This window comes from Nematostella vectensis, chromosome 1 (assembly GCF_932526225.1).
Source record: "Nematostella vectensis chromosome 1, jaNemVect1.1, whole genome shotgun sequence".
NCBI lineage: Eukaryota > Metazoa > Cnidaria > Anthozoa > Actiniaria > Edwardsiidae > Nematostella > Nematostella vectensis.
In genome coordinates, this window is record NC_064034.1 from 17270028 (window position 1) to 17284918 (window position 14891).

At 43.8% G+C, this 14891-nt stretch overlaps 2 protein-coding genes and 1 pseudogene across 7 annotated transcripts in view; 2 read left to right on the forward strand and 1 right to left on the reverse strand.

The window, feature by feature from the left end:
* LOC5507596 (metalloendopeptidase OMA1, mitochondrial) lies at positions 1-10137 on the forward strand. Of its 2 annotated transcripts, XM_032376278.2 has the most exons (9): positions 3-457; positions 1214-1451; positions 1855-2025; positions 2469-2576; positions 6396-6524; positions 6904-6978; positions 8682-8834; positions 9824-9866; positions 9995-10137. In XM_032376278.2, exons 1-9 carry the CDS (start codon positions 132-134, stop codon positions 10051-10053), a joined length of 1302 nt encoding a protein of 433 aa, XP_032232169.2. In that variant the 5' UTR covers positions 3-131; the 3' UTR covers positions 10054-10137. The 2 variants fall into 2 exon arrangements, with proteins under 2 accessions (XP_032232170.2, XP_032232169.2); XM_032376279.2 differs by lacking the exon at positions 8682-8834 and having other exon boundaries at positions 1-457.
* On the forward strand, positions 10120-11276 carry LOC116614819 (annotated as a pseudogene).
* Positions 11236-14891, reverse strand: part of LOC5507609 (probable ATP-dependent RNA helicase vasa-like) — a 17518-nt gene continuing 13862 nt past the window's right edge. For all 5 annotated transcript variants that reach the window (XM_048729996.1, XM_032376274.2, XM_032376275.2 and 2 more), the window contains 4 exons: positions 14718-14817; positions 13947-14217; positions 12765-12869; positions 11236-12096 (listed from right to left, as the gene is read on the reverse strand). In XM_048729996.1, the coding sequence (XP_048585953.1) occupies positions 11935-12096; positions 12765-12869; positions 13947-14217; positions 14718-14817 (638 nt within the window). In that variant the 3' untranslated portion in view covers positions 11236-11934. The remainder of the gene's footprint in view (positions 12097-12764; positions 12870-13946; positions 14218-14717; positions 14818-14891) is intronic.

Genomic DNA, 14891 nt, shown 5'->3' on the forward strand with positions numbered 1-14891 from the left:
ACAACATTCGAAAAAGTTGCATCATGTTACGGAAAACATAGAAAAGGTCACTCAAATCATTCCCTCAGTCGGCGATAATTCGCTGACTACCACTCTTGACTACAACAGCCAGGGTGTGCTTATAATCTGCAATGGCTCTGGCATCGATTCGAGGAGGAAAGTCGTTTCGTTTTCAATTAGCATCTGTGTGTAGGCAATTATCGAGAGACCATTCAAGTGTTACTTCATTCGAAAGAAACATAGCCGTAAACACACACAGTCCTTTTTACTCAAGATATCCTGGTGTAAACAGGTGCAATGGGTTGTTGCGTACTTCGTGCCAGCGTTCAACAATATTGAATGACCGTGGATTCCACACTACCCCTCACCGGCACGCCTGGCCTGTTGCTGTATTACTAGTGAAACTTGTGGGGCCTCTCTCCAAGATCAGCAAACTTGCTGCTATGCTTGGCGGACGGTGGGTATATTAGAGAGCACTCCTCTATTGTATATCACGGCTATGTTGTTTAGTAGGGTCATACTACAGCATACCAGTCAACCTCCGAAAATCTCAAGGCTTTAGAATTTTTAGGGGGGAGGGGTGGGGTGTATTCATTTTTGAGGGGTGGGTAAACCTCGCAGGCGTTTGCTGTATAAAAAGCTCTCGCGAACAAATCCACTTGATCTCGTGGTCTTATGAGGGTGTTAGATAAATTGCGCTGCGAAAAGGAATTATTGTTTAAAACATTTTAATAGAAAATAGGCAAAATGACGATTTTCTAAAGAATATTTTCGGAAACGATAAAAATCTCTAAAAAGCGGGAGATTTGGTGCTCAACGCGGGAGAGCGGGAAAAGGGGTCCAAAATCTTGAGACTCCCGCCTAATGCGGGAGAGTTGTCATTTATGCTACAGCCCCCTTACTGGCCTCAAAAGTGGGGGGGGGGGGGGGGCACATTTCAGAGACACAAAGAACACTGAAAGGGCACAGCTACGTCACTTATGGTCACTTGCTCATAACTTAAAAAAAAACTGGGAGGCATGCCATGGCCCTTAAGGGGTTAGCTTTTTGCCCTCTATAAGAGTTGGAGTCCAGTTTTGAAAAACAAAGCCCCCCCTTCGAATTAGTGCCATTCTTGAGAAAATTAAATGAGCACACAGGTTGGTAAAATGAGCATTTGTAGTATTATATTGAAAAGTTATTTTTAAATATTAAAATATTTTTCCATTCGTAGCACATTTCGTAGATGGTGGCAAAAACTGCCAGCCCACCACAAACACAAACTTCTCACCCTTGACCTCCTGAAAAAACGACGGACGGAGAAACTTATTCTTATCGGTGGCAGCACGGGAGTATTCTTTCTTGCATACTATGTGTATCACTTAGAAGAGACGCCTATCACTCATCGCAGACGCTTCATGCCGGTTGGCAATGCACAGATGAGGGATGTAATAGAAGAAGAGTACAGGCAGGTAGGTAATGGTCCTCTAGGGGACAAGAAAAAGATGATGCATGGGGATATTTGGGAGTAATAATGACAGTGGAGGTACAGACAAGTGGGGCAATTCTCTTCTAGAGAGGGGGGGGGGGGGGGGGGGGGGCGGGGGAAAAAGAAAGAGGGTTCCTCCAGTTTTATCCAAATGATGTATAGGGATATTTTTGAGGAATAATGGCAAGGTAAAGACAGGTGGGTGGAGAGTCACAAAGTGTGATTGAAGAAGAATGCATGGCACCGTAGTCGTTTAGGGTGTCAAGGGAGAGAGGGTATCACTAGTCCTTGCTTGGTTCAAGCTAACGAGGTTCAAATGTTACTCGTTCTAGGTGCTTTATGATGATTAGTTCAGGATAACAAGGCTTAACTGTAACTCTTTTCAGGTGCTTGAGCAGTGCGGCGAGCACATCCTACCTGTCAATCATCCGTACCACAGGCGCGTATTTGAGGTGGCGCAGCGGCTGGTGATGGCCAATAGGAGTGAAGAGATCGATGGAATCAAGTGGCAAGTCAACGTTGTTGATACTGATGACGTCAATGCCTTTGTACTTCCGGTAAGTTTAGAATTCTTGGACATGGAGTATCATGCCTGTGGGTGTAGCTTGGAAAAGTGAGCGTGCTCTTTAATTGGCGAGACTCGCCAAATTTGCCAAGTGTGCTTGCACAACCTTACACTTCAGCATATCCTGAGTTAAAGCCGCATTGTCACCAGTTTACTTCCGGTCGATTACGTAACAATCTCCGATGATTTTTAACGGAAACTGCGAAAATATTTCAAAATTTTAAAAGCAGTCTTTTGGAAGTTTATTCGTCGATTTGACTGATAATTTAGAGCGGATGGCCCGTTTTATAGCGCGGATTCTGATAGATTCCTTTGTCTTTTGACGGTTGAGGTTTCCGACCGGCCTTCGGAAGTAAACTGGTGACAATGCGGCTTTAACCCCTAGTGGTATTTGATAATTATTGGTTTTTAGACGTTTTCTTGTTTTCTTTCTAGAATGGACAGATTTTCATGTTCGTCGGCATCTTACGGATGTTGCCAAACGAAGGGGCGCTGGCGACAATCTTGGGTCACGAAATGGCGCATGCGATTCTTAGACACGCGGTAAGTCACGTGATCAAAGGCGACAATCTTGGGTCACGAAATGGCGCATGCGATTCTTAGACACTCGGTAGGTCACGTGATCAGAGGGGCCGTTGGCGACAATCTTGGGTCACGAAATGGCGCATGCGATTCTTAGACACGCGGTAGGGTCACGTGATCAAAGGGCCGCTGGCGACAATCTTGGGTCACGAAATGGCGCATGCGATTCTTAGACACGCGGTAGGTCACGTGATCAAAGGGATGCTGGCGACAATCTTGGGTCACGAAATGGCGCATGCGATTCTTAGATACGCGGTAGGTCACGTGATCAAAGGGCCGCTGGCGACAATCTTGGGTCACGAAATGGGCATGCGATTCTTATGCCGTGGTTACACTAAAATGCCAACTGGGGTTGAGTCTCGGTTAACTGAACACAGGTTGGTCCTGGTTGACTTTTTGTGCAGTTACAAGCTCACTTTACCTTAGTTGAGTTGTGAACTGCGAGAAATCAAGTGGCCTCGTGTCACGGGTTACTTATCAAGTGATCTACACTGATTGGTATTCGTATACTTAAGCGGAATTTATTCTAGCTTGTGTTCAACATGGTACGCTTGGAACGAATATATATAAATTATTGAGCATACATTGAGCAACAATTTGCTTTTAAGCATGGTTAAACAAATTTATGTTTGAAAACAACAGATAATTTAGAGCTTAAAACTCGTTATCGGGAATGAAACCAAAAGTCCCACTAGAATTACCATCATAAGCCGAATCATCGTTACGAAAAGCGACTAGGTTTTGAGCAAAACACGCTATTTAACACCGTTACACTTTTATATCTGTCAGCGCTGATTACTGCAACCTTAGTTGAGGCCATGAACCATGGGTCGTAGGATGGTTCGCCGACATTAAGAAAATGTGTAAATTCCTCCGACCGTGGCGGACGTATTTCTTGAAGCTCCGCATTTTTCTCAATTTTACTTAGCCTGCGAGTCACTATGGCCTTATTTCTGTCTACAAGCACTCTGTTGCTGTTTCTGACAATCGTCGGAGCGCGGAATTGGTCAGTTGGGACGGGTTTCTTCGGCGTTCAGAGCAATTTTTCGTTCGGGATCAACCTGGTTGGCACCGAATTTACATCTTCGCGCTGGAAGTTTGCAATGTTTGGCTTCTCACGTGCAAAGAAGTGTAGCCGGCCATGCTTGTACTACCCCAACACTACCGCTACATTCCGCGTGCAGCTTGAGGGCGATCTCGTGTTTAAGCTCAACCCAGGTCCTTTGGGACACGATGACGGCTCCCTAAAGAATACTACCAATAGACAATGGAGTCACACTACCGGACGAGTTAACACGAGTCGCATTCCATTAACTACTCCCTCGTAAACAGCTCAACGGTTTGCAAAGCAGCAGTGCATCTGGCGGGACACTAACAATCTAATCAAAATAAATCGCGTTCCTGGTAACATAAAGCCACATAAGCAGATGGTGTTCTGCCACATCAATGCTCGGTCGGTCAGGAACAAAACAACCGTGATCAATAATTACATATGCGATCACAGCGTGGATTTAATGGCTCTAACGGAACATTGGTTGTCGCCAAGTGACTTTGCCGTGAAGACGGAGATGTGCCCGCAAGGTTATACAATCAAGGCCAAACCGACGTGGTGGCGGTACTGGGCTACTGTACCGAGACTCATTTGACGGGTCTACGGTTAAGTCTGGCATTAGTTCGCGGGAGTCGTTTGAGTTCTCAGAGTTACTTGTGAAGTCATCCTCCTATAACCTGCGGGTTATTGTTATATACAGACCACCCTACTCAGAGGCTCATCGTGTCCCGAAAAGCGTCTTCCTCTCGGAGTTCCCTGAATACTTAGAGAGCCTGTTGTTACGCAAAGAAAACCTACTTTTAACCGGTGACTTTAATATACATGTCGACAAGCCAAACGATCCTGACGCCCAAAAATTCTTGGAAACACTAAGAGCCTTGGGTCTAGTGCAACATGTAGACCAGCCGACGCACCAAGACGGGCATATTCTCGATCTCGCTATAACCGAGATTTTAGTCACAGCTCTTTGAAAGATTGCAAATCTGGCTGATCAACATGAACAGCCAGCACGTGACCCTTTTGGTGCTGCTAGATTTGAGCGCGGCATTTGACACTATCGATCACTGCATACTTCTCCAACGCCTTAACACATCATTTGGCGTTGCTGGCGATGCTCTAAGATGGCTTACATCATATCTGACTGATCGGGCACAACGTGTTGTTGTTGATGGAAAACAGTCTGACAGATGCAGTTTATCATTTGGTGTACCTCAAGGATCCTGCCTCGGTCCTCTCCTCTTCTCCATTTATGCAAGCAAGTTGTTTGAGGTCATCAAATCCCATCTGCCTCACGCACATGCATACGCTGACGACACCCAGCTGTACCTCTCATGCTCATTGGAACGCGCCAGCAGCTGGAAAAAGTAGGGACTAACAGTTTTCTAGTAGCCGAGACTGCTGTGCCACCTGTAGGCGAAGCTAGAAACCTTGGTTTCTGGTTTGACTGGAATTTTAAATTTGAACAACACATCACCAAGACATGTCAGTCTGCTTTTTATTCTATTTTTAATATTAGACGTATACGTAAATTTTTATCCAAAGATGCAGCTAAGACTCTAGTACAGGCACTGGTGATAAGTAGATTAGACTATTGTAATTCGCTTTTATATGGCCTTCCTGCAATACAAATCAACAGACTTCAGCGCGCTCAAAATACAGCAGCAAGATTAATATCGAACACGCCACGCTACTCTCATATTACACCTGTTATGTTAGATCTCCACTGGCTACCTGTTAACTTTAGGATTACTTTTAAAATAGCTCTTATTACATTTAAAGCATTACATGGCATTGCTCCCGCTTACCTCAGCGACCTAATAAAGGCTAGGCAGTCGAATTACAATCTTAGATCAACAAATAGTAATATCTTAGAAAGGTCTAGCATTAGGACAGGCAAAACCACTGGGGACCGTGCCTTCCAGGTTGCGGCCCCAGTGGTATGGAACTCACTACCACAACACGTTAGGGCAGCGACATGTATTTTAACTTTCAAGAAAGTTTTAAAGACTCATTTATTTAATTTGGCATATTTTTAGATAATATATCATTTTAGTATAGTATAGTTAGTAGTTTTAGCTTAGTTTTAGCACATATATAATTCTTAGTTGTTGTAAAGCGCATTAGATCATATAGATAATGAATTTTGCGCTATATAAATAATAAAATTATTATTATTATTATTATTAACTCTACTGCAGTAGACATTCCTTTGTTCTCGATGAAATTTACTGAGGTTTCCGGTCGCGGTTACACACATAAAATTTCAATCTTAGTTAGCCAATTACCGAACCTAGGTTGGAAGCAATAGTCTAACCACAGCATTAGACACACGGTAGGTCACGTGCTCCAAGGGGCTGGCGACAATCTTGGGTCACGAAATGGCTTATGCAATTCTAAGACACGCGGTAGGTCACATGATCGACCACGTGATCGAAGGGGCGCTACGGCGCATGCAACTTAGACACGCGGTTGTTCACGTTATAACACTAATACGGTGTCTACATTTTTGGTTAATCACCTTCAGTCACCTTGTAGGCCGCGCGAGAGCCACACGTTACACGTGACTGGTCATGCGGTATATGGTACGAAGCGGGGAGTGATCCTTTTCTTAGCAGTAAATCACGTGTTCATGCAATGTATGTGTGTGTGATTTTCAAGAGTCATTTTTTTTTATTTTTGTTAACACGGGCAACCCACGTTTAATACAGTATCCCTTCTTGTTCCACCAGGCTGAGCAAGCCAGCGTGCATGGTGTAGTTAACCTTTTCGTTGTGGTGTTGCTGGCGATCTTATGGGCTCTTATACCGACCGACTACCTTGCACTTGCCGCCCAGTGGATCCAAGGCCAAATACTGAGTGTGAGTACAATGCCAAGCACTACACGTGCGAATAGCGGGTGTATCCAGGATTAGATATTAATGTGGGCAAATCTAGATACTAAGCGTGAGTACAATGCCAAGCATTACACGTGCGAATAGCGGGTGTATCAACGACTACTTATCAGGCTAGTTTCCCCCTTTTTTATCGCGGATTGTTAAGTAAGCTGTGGACCACGGACAATCTGTAGCCCATTTTAAGCCCTAGAGCCATTATCAGCTTCGTTTTAATTAAAAGAAGAAAAAGTTGTGCGGTAAAGCAATTGAAAAGCGTTTTCATTTTGAAGCCCCGGTGCAGTCAAATGCAAATAGTCCTTTGCATAGGATTGATTAACGATTGGTGTTGTTTTCTAATCCAAAGATACTGCTTCATCTGCCGTACTCGCGACAGCTGGAGGAGGAAGCTGATCAAGTCGGTATGCTGCTGGCAGCTAAGGTTAGCTCAAGTAGACAACGTACTTTCTCTTCACTTACAATCAATTTAACAATCACTCATTTGCGTAGAAAATATGAATAACATAAGCCTCAGCAAATGTCTCCTTCCTGAAGATTCAGCAAATTCCTTAATGTGCCACCCCTATGTTTGCTCCTGTGTTCTGTATTACCTCTTGTTATTTTTTTTCGTCTTACATCGAAGCCTGGCAATTGATGTTCTGTTTGACATTTTGTAAACCTCATTTCGTAACCGTCACTCTTTGAATGTTTGTGATAAGCCGGTGCTGTCTCCGAACATAAATTCGGATATAGGTAGGCATGTATAAAGCACCACAACGAAAGGTTATTATGTTGTTGTTATAACTATTCTCACCGCATAAATTATTGGAATGTTCCCTGCTAGCAGAGGCCTCTTTTCTCTGTATTTCGCTGGGCTGGAGTTCGCGAGAAAAAGATACCTCTGCCATGGGTCGCAAGTTCGTTTGATCAAACCGCCGTCCACGATCGTGGACGAGATCCAGAGCGCATGCTCCGTTCATTAATTACTGGCCACTATTTGAGCCCACAATGACTAGCGCATGCATGAAACGTATATCCGCTGCCGGATAATAAGCCCCCATTCGAAACGGCGTCCTCCGTAGAAATATCACGCGACGAATTATAAAAGAAGCCATTCAATGCCTTATCTTCATTCAGAATTTTCTCTCTTTTGACAAACGAGTCAATCTTCCGTTTACAGGTTTTGCATATTCTTCTGGGAATAGCTGATCTAAGTTTACCAAAAATTTTTGTAGCATTTTCTTCGAATCCAACTGTGCGATATTTACATTGAAGAAACTCGCCTGCCCAGATGTCTTGAAATTAATCCCACAAACAAGACAAAACTCGTCTTTGCTGCGTTTGTTGTTCAATCTTTTTAGTGACGTTTTAGGTGATTGAAATTGAACAGTTGTTTTCTTTTTTCGAAGAGGAGAACTAACCGGAGTTTGATTCATGATTTCCAACTAAACCCATGCGAAGCAAATTGACAGCTTTCGCGCGATGGTACGGGTTTTGGCACGTCGGTCGCTTATTAACGCTCACGCATGCGCAACAGAAACAGTTTCGACCCATGGCAGAGGTATATTTTCTTCGCGAACTCCAGCCCAGCGAAATACAGAGAAAAGAGGCCTCTGCTAGCAGGGAAATTTGAATGTCACGGAGCGCTCTGAATTTAACCAATCACATAATTCCAGGGGGCTCTCCGCATGCATTTGGGTCTGCGGGTCCTTTCATGCACGTCTTTCAGTCTTCGGTCGTCGGAAGAGTACTTTCACCCACCATCCCTCCCTTGGTGGCGGTTGAAACACACCCACCTTATTCTTTCCGTATACCTATTGACATGACAGAAGCGGACACTTTCCATAACTTAGATTGTTCTGACATGACAATGGGTTGTGTTGAGCTGCTATATTATGTAGAACGAAATTGAATGTTTCAGGCAATCGCACCATGATATCGTGCACCTTAACTAAATAACACGCGAACGTGCGCGCGTTTTATCAGCGTATTGTATATTACCTACCTCAACTTGTATTATTCTTTACAACTGGTTCCTATACTCGAATATTACACGGTCTGGCTATCAAGCATAGTATGTGGTGTTTCATTAGCGTTTAAAAACGGCCAAATCATGCCGCCATGTTTCCTGGCTGTGTTTTTTAGGCTTGTTTCGACGTACGCGAAAGCCCTAAGGTCTGGTCGCGGATCGGTGCCATGGAGGAGCACACAAAACAACAAAGCGCTCTACCAGAATGGCTCTCAACACATCCCTCACACGCTAACAGGGCGAACAAACTCCAGGCTCTACTGCCAGAGGTATGTCCACACTAGGAAGTGGGGGGGGGCTTCCTCAATACCTGAGGTATCTTCACACTAGAGTAGGACTTTTTTATCCTCTCAACACATCCCCTCACACTAGAGAGGAAGGAGGCTTTCTCAATACCTGAGGTATCTTCACACTAGAGTAGGACTTTTTTATCCTCTCAACACATCCCCTCACACTAGAGAGGGAGGAGGCTTTCTCAATACCTGAGGTATCTTCACACTAGAGTAGGACTTTTTTATCCTCTCAACACATCCCCTCACACTAGGAGGAGAGAGGAAGGAGGCTTCCTCAATACCTGAGGTATCTTCACACTATAGTAGGACTTTTTTATCCTCTCAACACATCCCCTCACACTAGAGAGGAAGGAGGCTTTCTCAATAACTGAGGTATCTTCACACTAGAGTAGGACTTTTTTATCCTCTCAACACATCCCCTCACACACAAATTAGGTGGGGCAGACTACAGGCTCTACCACCACCACTAGAATGACCACACAAGGGAAGACTCCTTATCCTCTGTACACAACCCTCACTTGCTAATGACTAATCCGTTACAGAATAGCTGGCTTTAGTAATTATTTTGATAATCAAAAGCTACAATTTGCATCGATTCAAGCTCTTAATTGGGGCCCCCGCCGAATGGATCCCCGAAATTTCGATGTGCTCGCAGTTTTCGGCTAATGCTCGGATGCTCGCGCAATTTTTTTCCGCCGTGCTGGCATTGTATTTTTGGATGTGCTCGCTTTATTCAAAAACTAGAAGATGCTCGGTCACGCATGAAACACGGGGTGCTCGCAAGCTCGCAAGCGCTCGCCAAAGACCATTCGGGGGCTCTTTAATTCTTTTATTATAATTAAGGGGGAGATGTCAAATCTTACCATTATGTCCAGGCATTCAAATCTTACGTACGAGGAAAAAAGATATTGATTTTTTTGTAAAATAACTAACTGATTTGTGTTTGATGCTGTATTCGATTTCAGGCGCTGGAAATACGTAAGGAGTGTAACTGTCCGGCACTTCAAGGTAATTACTCGTCACTGTTATTAATATAATAGGGGCTGCAAACTCTTGACAAATTTATTAACAACATGAAAACACCATTAATTTGATTAAAAAATCAAGCACCAAAAAAATCATAATTGTCTCTACAGATTCTATGTACATGGCACCAAGAAGGGATAGCAAATTATTAAGACTTTATGGTACTTGAGAGGATCTGTGACGTTCACTCGGAAAAATTCACGAGCTTCGGCCGAGCTCGAACCGAGGATAAGTAATGCTCTACGCGCGGGGCACCTTGGGAATTATTTTTTGTTCTTGCCGTGTATGCAAGGAAGTCATGGCGGCGTTACATAACGTCCTCAGCGTTGGTATTTTTGCTATAGCTGTATACTTCATCCGTGATTACTGCCAAGGAAGAGTGTGCACGAGTGAAGCGAGACTTGACGGCAAGACGGTCATCATTACTGGGGCCACTACAGGCATCGGGAAAGAAACTGCAGTTGATCTGGCAAAGCGCGGTGCACGAGTCATCATCGGCGCTCGAAACCTGGACAGAGGGAACGCTGCAGTTAGAGATATCCAGTCAAGATCAGGTAGTCAGCAAGTCTTCGTAGAACACCTAGACCTTGCTTCTCTTAGCTCTGTCCGTAAATTCGCTGAGGTTATGAACAATAAGGAAGAGAGAATCCACATTCTCATCAATAATGCCGGCGTGGGATTTATTCCCTTTCGGAGAACAGAAGACGGATTTGAAATGATCTTCGCCGTGAATCACTTGAGCCATTTCCTCCTAACCAATCTTTTAATAGAAAAGCTTAAGCGCTCAGCTCCAAGTAGAATAATAAATGTGTCTTCCGAAGGTCACAGATACATTCCAAAAATCGATCTTGATGGCTGGAATGATGAATATAGTAATTACGCAACTGCTCTTATGTCAAACTACGGAAACAGCAAACTAGCTATTATTCTATTTACTAGAGAACTTGCTAAAAGACTCAAAGACACTGGTGTGACCACATACTCCCTACATCCTGGAATTATAATGACCGATTTTGCAAGGGAAATTTCAGGTATTGATTATATAAAAGCTGTGTTTTCACCATTCATAAAAGTATTTTCAAAAGTCTCGAGCAGGGAGCGCAAACCACCATTTGCTGTGCTGTGTCTGAGGAACATGCTAACGAGACTGGCTTGTACTATGATGACTGCCAAGTGGCTGAGCCAAGTAAGGCTGCACAAGATGATGAAGCTGCAGAGAAGCTCTGGGAAATGAGTTCTAAGCTGGTTTCTTTGTGATGTGTTGGATTGTGATTTTTATTGAAACAGTTATTTTTAAACAGCGGCGTCACCATTTTGGCTGATGTTTCCCCTCGGCAAGAAAAAAGGCACACGATTTTAATCAAATTTTAATAAAATCAATACGGATCTCAATCTTTTTTCACTTAATGCGATACTCCATGAGCACATTAAAATAACAGGGACGTAAAAAGTCTCTTTTTATCTGAAATAGGCATTTCATGTGTCAATCAGATTCTTTGAAAATACTGGATTGCATCAGCGTGAACTATTCTAAACTGTTCCAAAAAACCATTAGAACATGCCCGAATGACAAGGCAATCTCATTATATTACCCTACAACTCCACTCACACATACTACCGAAACTGTTGGTCCCGGAATTTTGTCTTTTGTCCCAGGCGTGCCCGAGAAAAATGTACGCCACGATATCACTAAATCCAGCCTCGTTATCATGCTTGACGTCAGGAGAATCCAGCCTTGTTTTGGGAGGTCCGGATGCCCTTGTAAATCCAGCCTCGTTTGGGTGGATGGGTTATCATGTGGTAAAAGTCACGTAGTAGTTATATCAATAAAATAACTGCTCGGTTACCGGACCCATTTCAACGCAAAACGTTTGAGGAGAAATTCGCGTAGTTTCTTCAGTCCTTCCTTTTTTCGTGTAACATGAAACCGATCCATGTTTGATAAACAGCCGAACGCTTTGGCAACAATTCAAACAATCAACGATGGTCCGCTACGTGTTTTCTAGCACTGCGCGGGTATACTGTGGTACAGGTACGCATGGTGTAGGGACTAGTTCCAGTCTTCATCATCTTCCTCGTGTGCTGCCTGCGGCTGCGAGTACTGCCTTGGGGCCTGGAACGAGGCCGGGCTTGTCTTGACCTGTAAGTTCGAGATACCTGTGGTGATGCTTTGCATATTGCCTTGGTATTGGCCACGTCCACCACTGCCGCGCTAAAAAAAATGGTGAAAAAACAACAAAAGATAAGACGATGGTAACGAGAGAGGGGGGGGGGGGGGGGGACGTAAAGATCGACCGAAGAACCAATGAGCACAATGGAGGGCGAATAGACAAATAGACAGTCATATAACAGTCAATAACAGTGAAACAGAAAGCACACGGACGGATAGACACACAAGAAGGACGAACATAAGGACGAATTTAAGGAAAAAAGCACACTCGGACTACGGACAGAAGGACGGACAAACACAGACGGACATGCGGTCAGACAGACAGGTTGACGGAAATACAGACAGACAGAAGAAAAGGAATACAGACAGATAGGATAAAAGAAAAAAAAAACAGACAGGAAAACAGAAATAGAGACAGACAGATAAAAAGAATACAGACAGGATGGCCACACAGACTGTAAGTGATTCCAGTATCACAGACAATCTTGTGCAGAAGGTGTGGGGAATTTTTTTTTTTAAATAAAATCAACAAATTTAAACGTTTTTGTTCATAACTTAGGGCGTCACCCTTCCCCCAAGACAATGTTGCTCAGCAGGTCACCAAGGATAAACACCGTTAATAAAAAACATTGATTTAGGAGTAGGGGTGTTTAGAGTGTTCTTGAGCATTCCAAAAAACTCTCTACCGTTTTGCACAAGACTATAGGTACCTCTCTGGTGTCCTTAGAGCCATATCTGCCCCCTGCTGGTCCGTAACTTGTGCCGAACGCGACCTCAGCTGCTTCTTCAAGCCAAGCGGGTACCTCCTGAAGGGCCTACAATAATGGACGAGATGACCACAGGTATTCAGAAACAAGTACTCAGAAATGTGGCCACATTGGCAGTTTTAGAAAAACGTACTACAATGGACGAGATGACCACAGGTATTCAGAAACAAGTTCTTAGAAACGTGGCCACATTGACAATTGTAGAAAAACGTACTACGATAGACGAGATGGCCACAGGTATACTCGTTCCTGATTGGTTGCTACAAACAGCGCTGTAACAAACCACTCGTTTCTGATTCGTTGCTACAAACAGCGCTGTAACAAACTATTCGTTTCTGATTGGTTGATGCAAACAGCGCTGTAACAAATCATTCGTTTCTGATTGGTTGATACAAACAGCGCTGTAACAAACCACTTGTTTCTGACTGGTCGATACTAATAGCGCTGTAACAAACCACTCGTTTCTGATTGGTTGCTACAAACAGCGCTATAACAAACCACTCGTTTCTGATTGGTTGCTACAAATAGCGCTGTATTAAAACATTCGTTTCTGATTGGTTGCTACAAACAGCGCTGTAACAAACCACTCGTTTCTGATTGGTTGCAACAAACAGCGCTGTAACAAACCACTTGTTTCTGATTGGTTGCTACAAACAGCGCTGTAACAAACCACTCGTTTCTGATTCGTTGCTACAAACAGCGCTGTAACAAACTATTCGTTTCTGATTGGTTGATGCAAACAGCGCTGTAACAAATCATTCGTTTCTGATTGGTTGATACAAACAGCGCTGTAACAAACCACTTGTTTCTGACTGGTCGATACTAATAGCGCTGTAACAAACCACTCGTTTCTGATTGGTTGCTACAAACAGCGCTATAACAAACCACTCGTTTCTGATTGGTTGCTACAAATAGCGCTGTATTAAAACATTCGTTTCTGATTGGTTGCTACAAACAGCGCTGTAACAAACCACTCGTTTCTGATTGGTTGCAACAAACAGCGCTGTAACAAACCACTTGTTTCTGATTGGTTGCTACAAACAGCGCTGTAACAAACCACTCGTTTCTGATTGGTTGCTACAAACAACGCTGTAACAAACCACTCGTTTCTGATTGGGTCCTCACCTCGCTCAGGACTTTGACAAGGCTTCGCGCCAGTCGATCATCCCGGCCGACCTCGTAAAATGCAGTGGCTTTACCCTCGTTCCCAATCCTTCCTGTCCTGCCGACACGGTGAACATACTCCTCGATGTCTTGCGGGAGATCGTAGTTGATTACATGCTTCACGTTCGGAATGTCAAGGCCACGAGCAGCCACCGAAGTGGCGACGAGGATATTCGCGCGTCCGTCGCGGAAGTCTCGGAGGGCCGCCTCTCGCTCGCTTTGGCAACGATCGCTGATTGAGAAAAAAATAACCTCCACCTTTTACATTAGGTTAAATAGTCAAAAGACCTTTTGAAATGTAACTGTCATTATATCATTAATCCCAAATGGAATCAAAACATGCTGGAAATTGTATGAAAATATGAATGTCGCGCTTGCACTGTTACTCCAACATTTTGAGACTTAACGTAGTGGCCGCTTAACAGGGGGCTCTAAAGGTGGGCTGACTGGCTATTAAAGAAGGCCAATCACGCCGCCATTTTATGCTCCCGCTCAATGCCGAGTAACACAAAGCATCCATTTCCATCGGCTAATACAAGTGAGGAACCAAGTATTTTTAAATCAAATGTCGCCAATAACATATTAGACTTCATTAGATTGTTATTTTGAGGTTTCCTTGCGAATAAACCTTTGTATTTTAATTATAAACAATAACAAAGGAGTGGTTGATAGACATTCTTTCAGCTGGGCAATTAATAGTTGGCCAGTTAAAAGAGGTACAACCGAGCATACCTGCTGATGCTGGTAGTAGGGAAATTGTTCTGGGAGAGCCATGCGGCTAAAAAGTCTGCTACGCGTTTTAACTCAACGAAGACAAGAGTGCGGTCGGTGCCTGAAAAAGAGAACAAAAATCTTGACCATTAATGTCTGGTTAACTAACGTTAAAATACTCATTACAAATTAAAC

Bases quoted from the DNA above. Each gene is read 5' to 3' on its own strand.
- LOC5507596 (XM_032376278.2), top strand. From the start codon at position 132: ATGGCTCTGGCATCGATTCGAGGAGGAAAGTCGTTTCGTTTTCAATTA. The intron at 2,577-6,395 runs GTAAGTCACGTG...TTGTTCCACCAG, and splicing joins ATGCGATTCTTAGACACGCG to GCTGAGCAAGCCAGCGTGCA. The intron at 6,979-8,681 runs GTTAGCTCAAGT...TGTGTTTTTTAG, and splicing joins GTATGCTGCTGGCAGCTAAG to GCTTGTTTCGACGTACGCGA.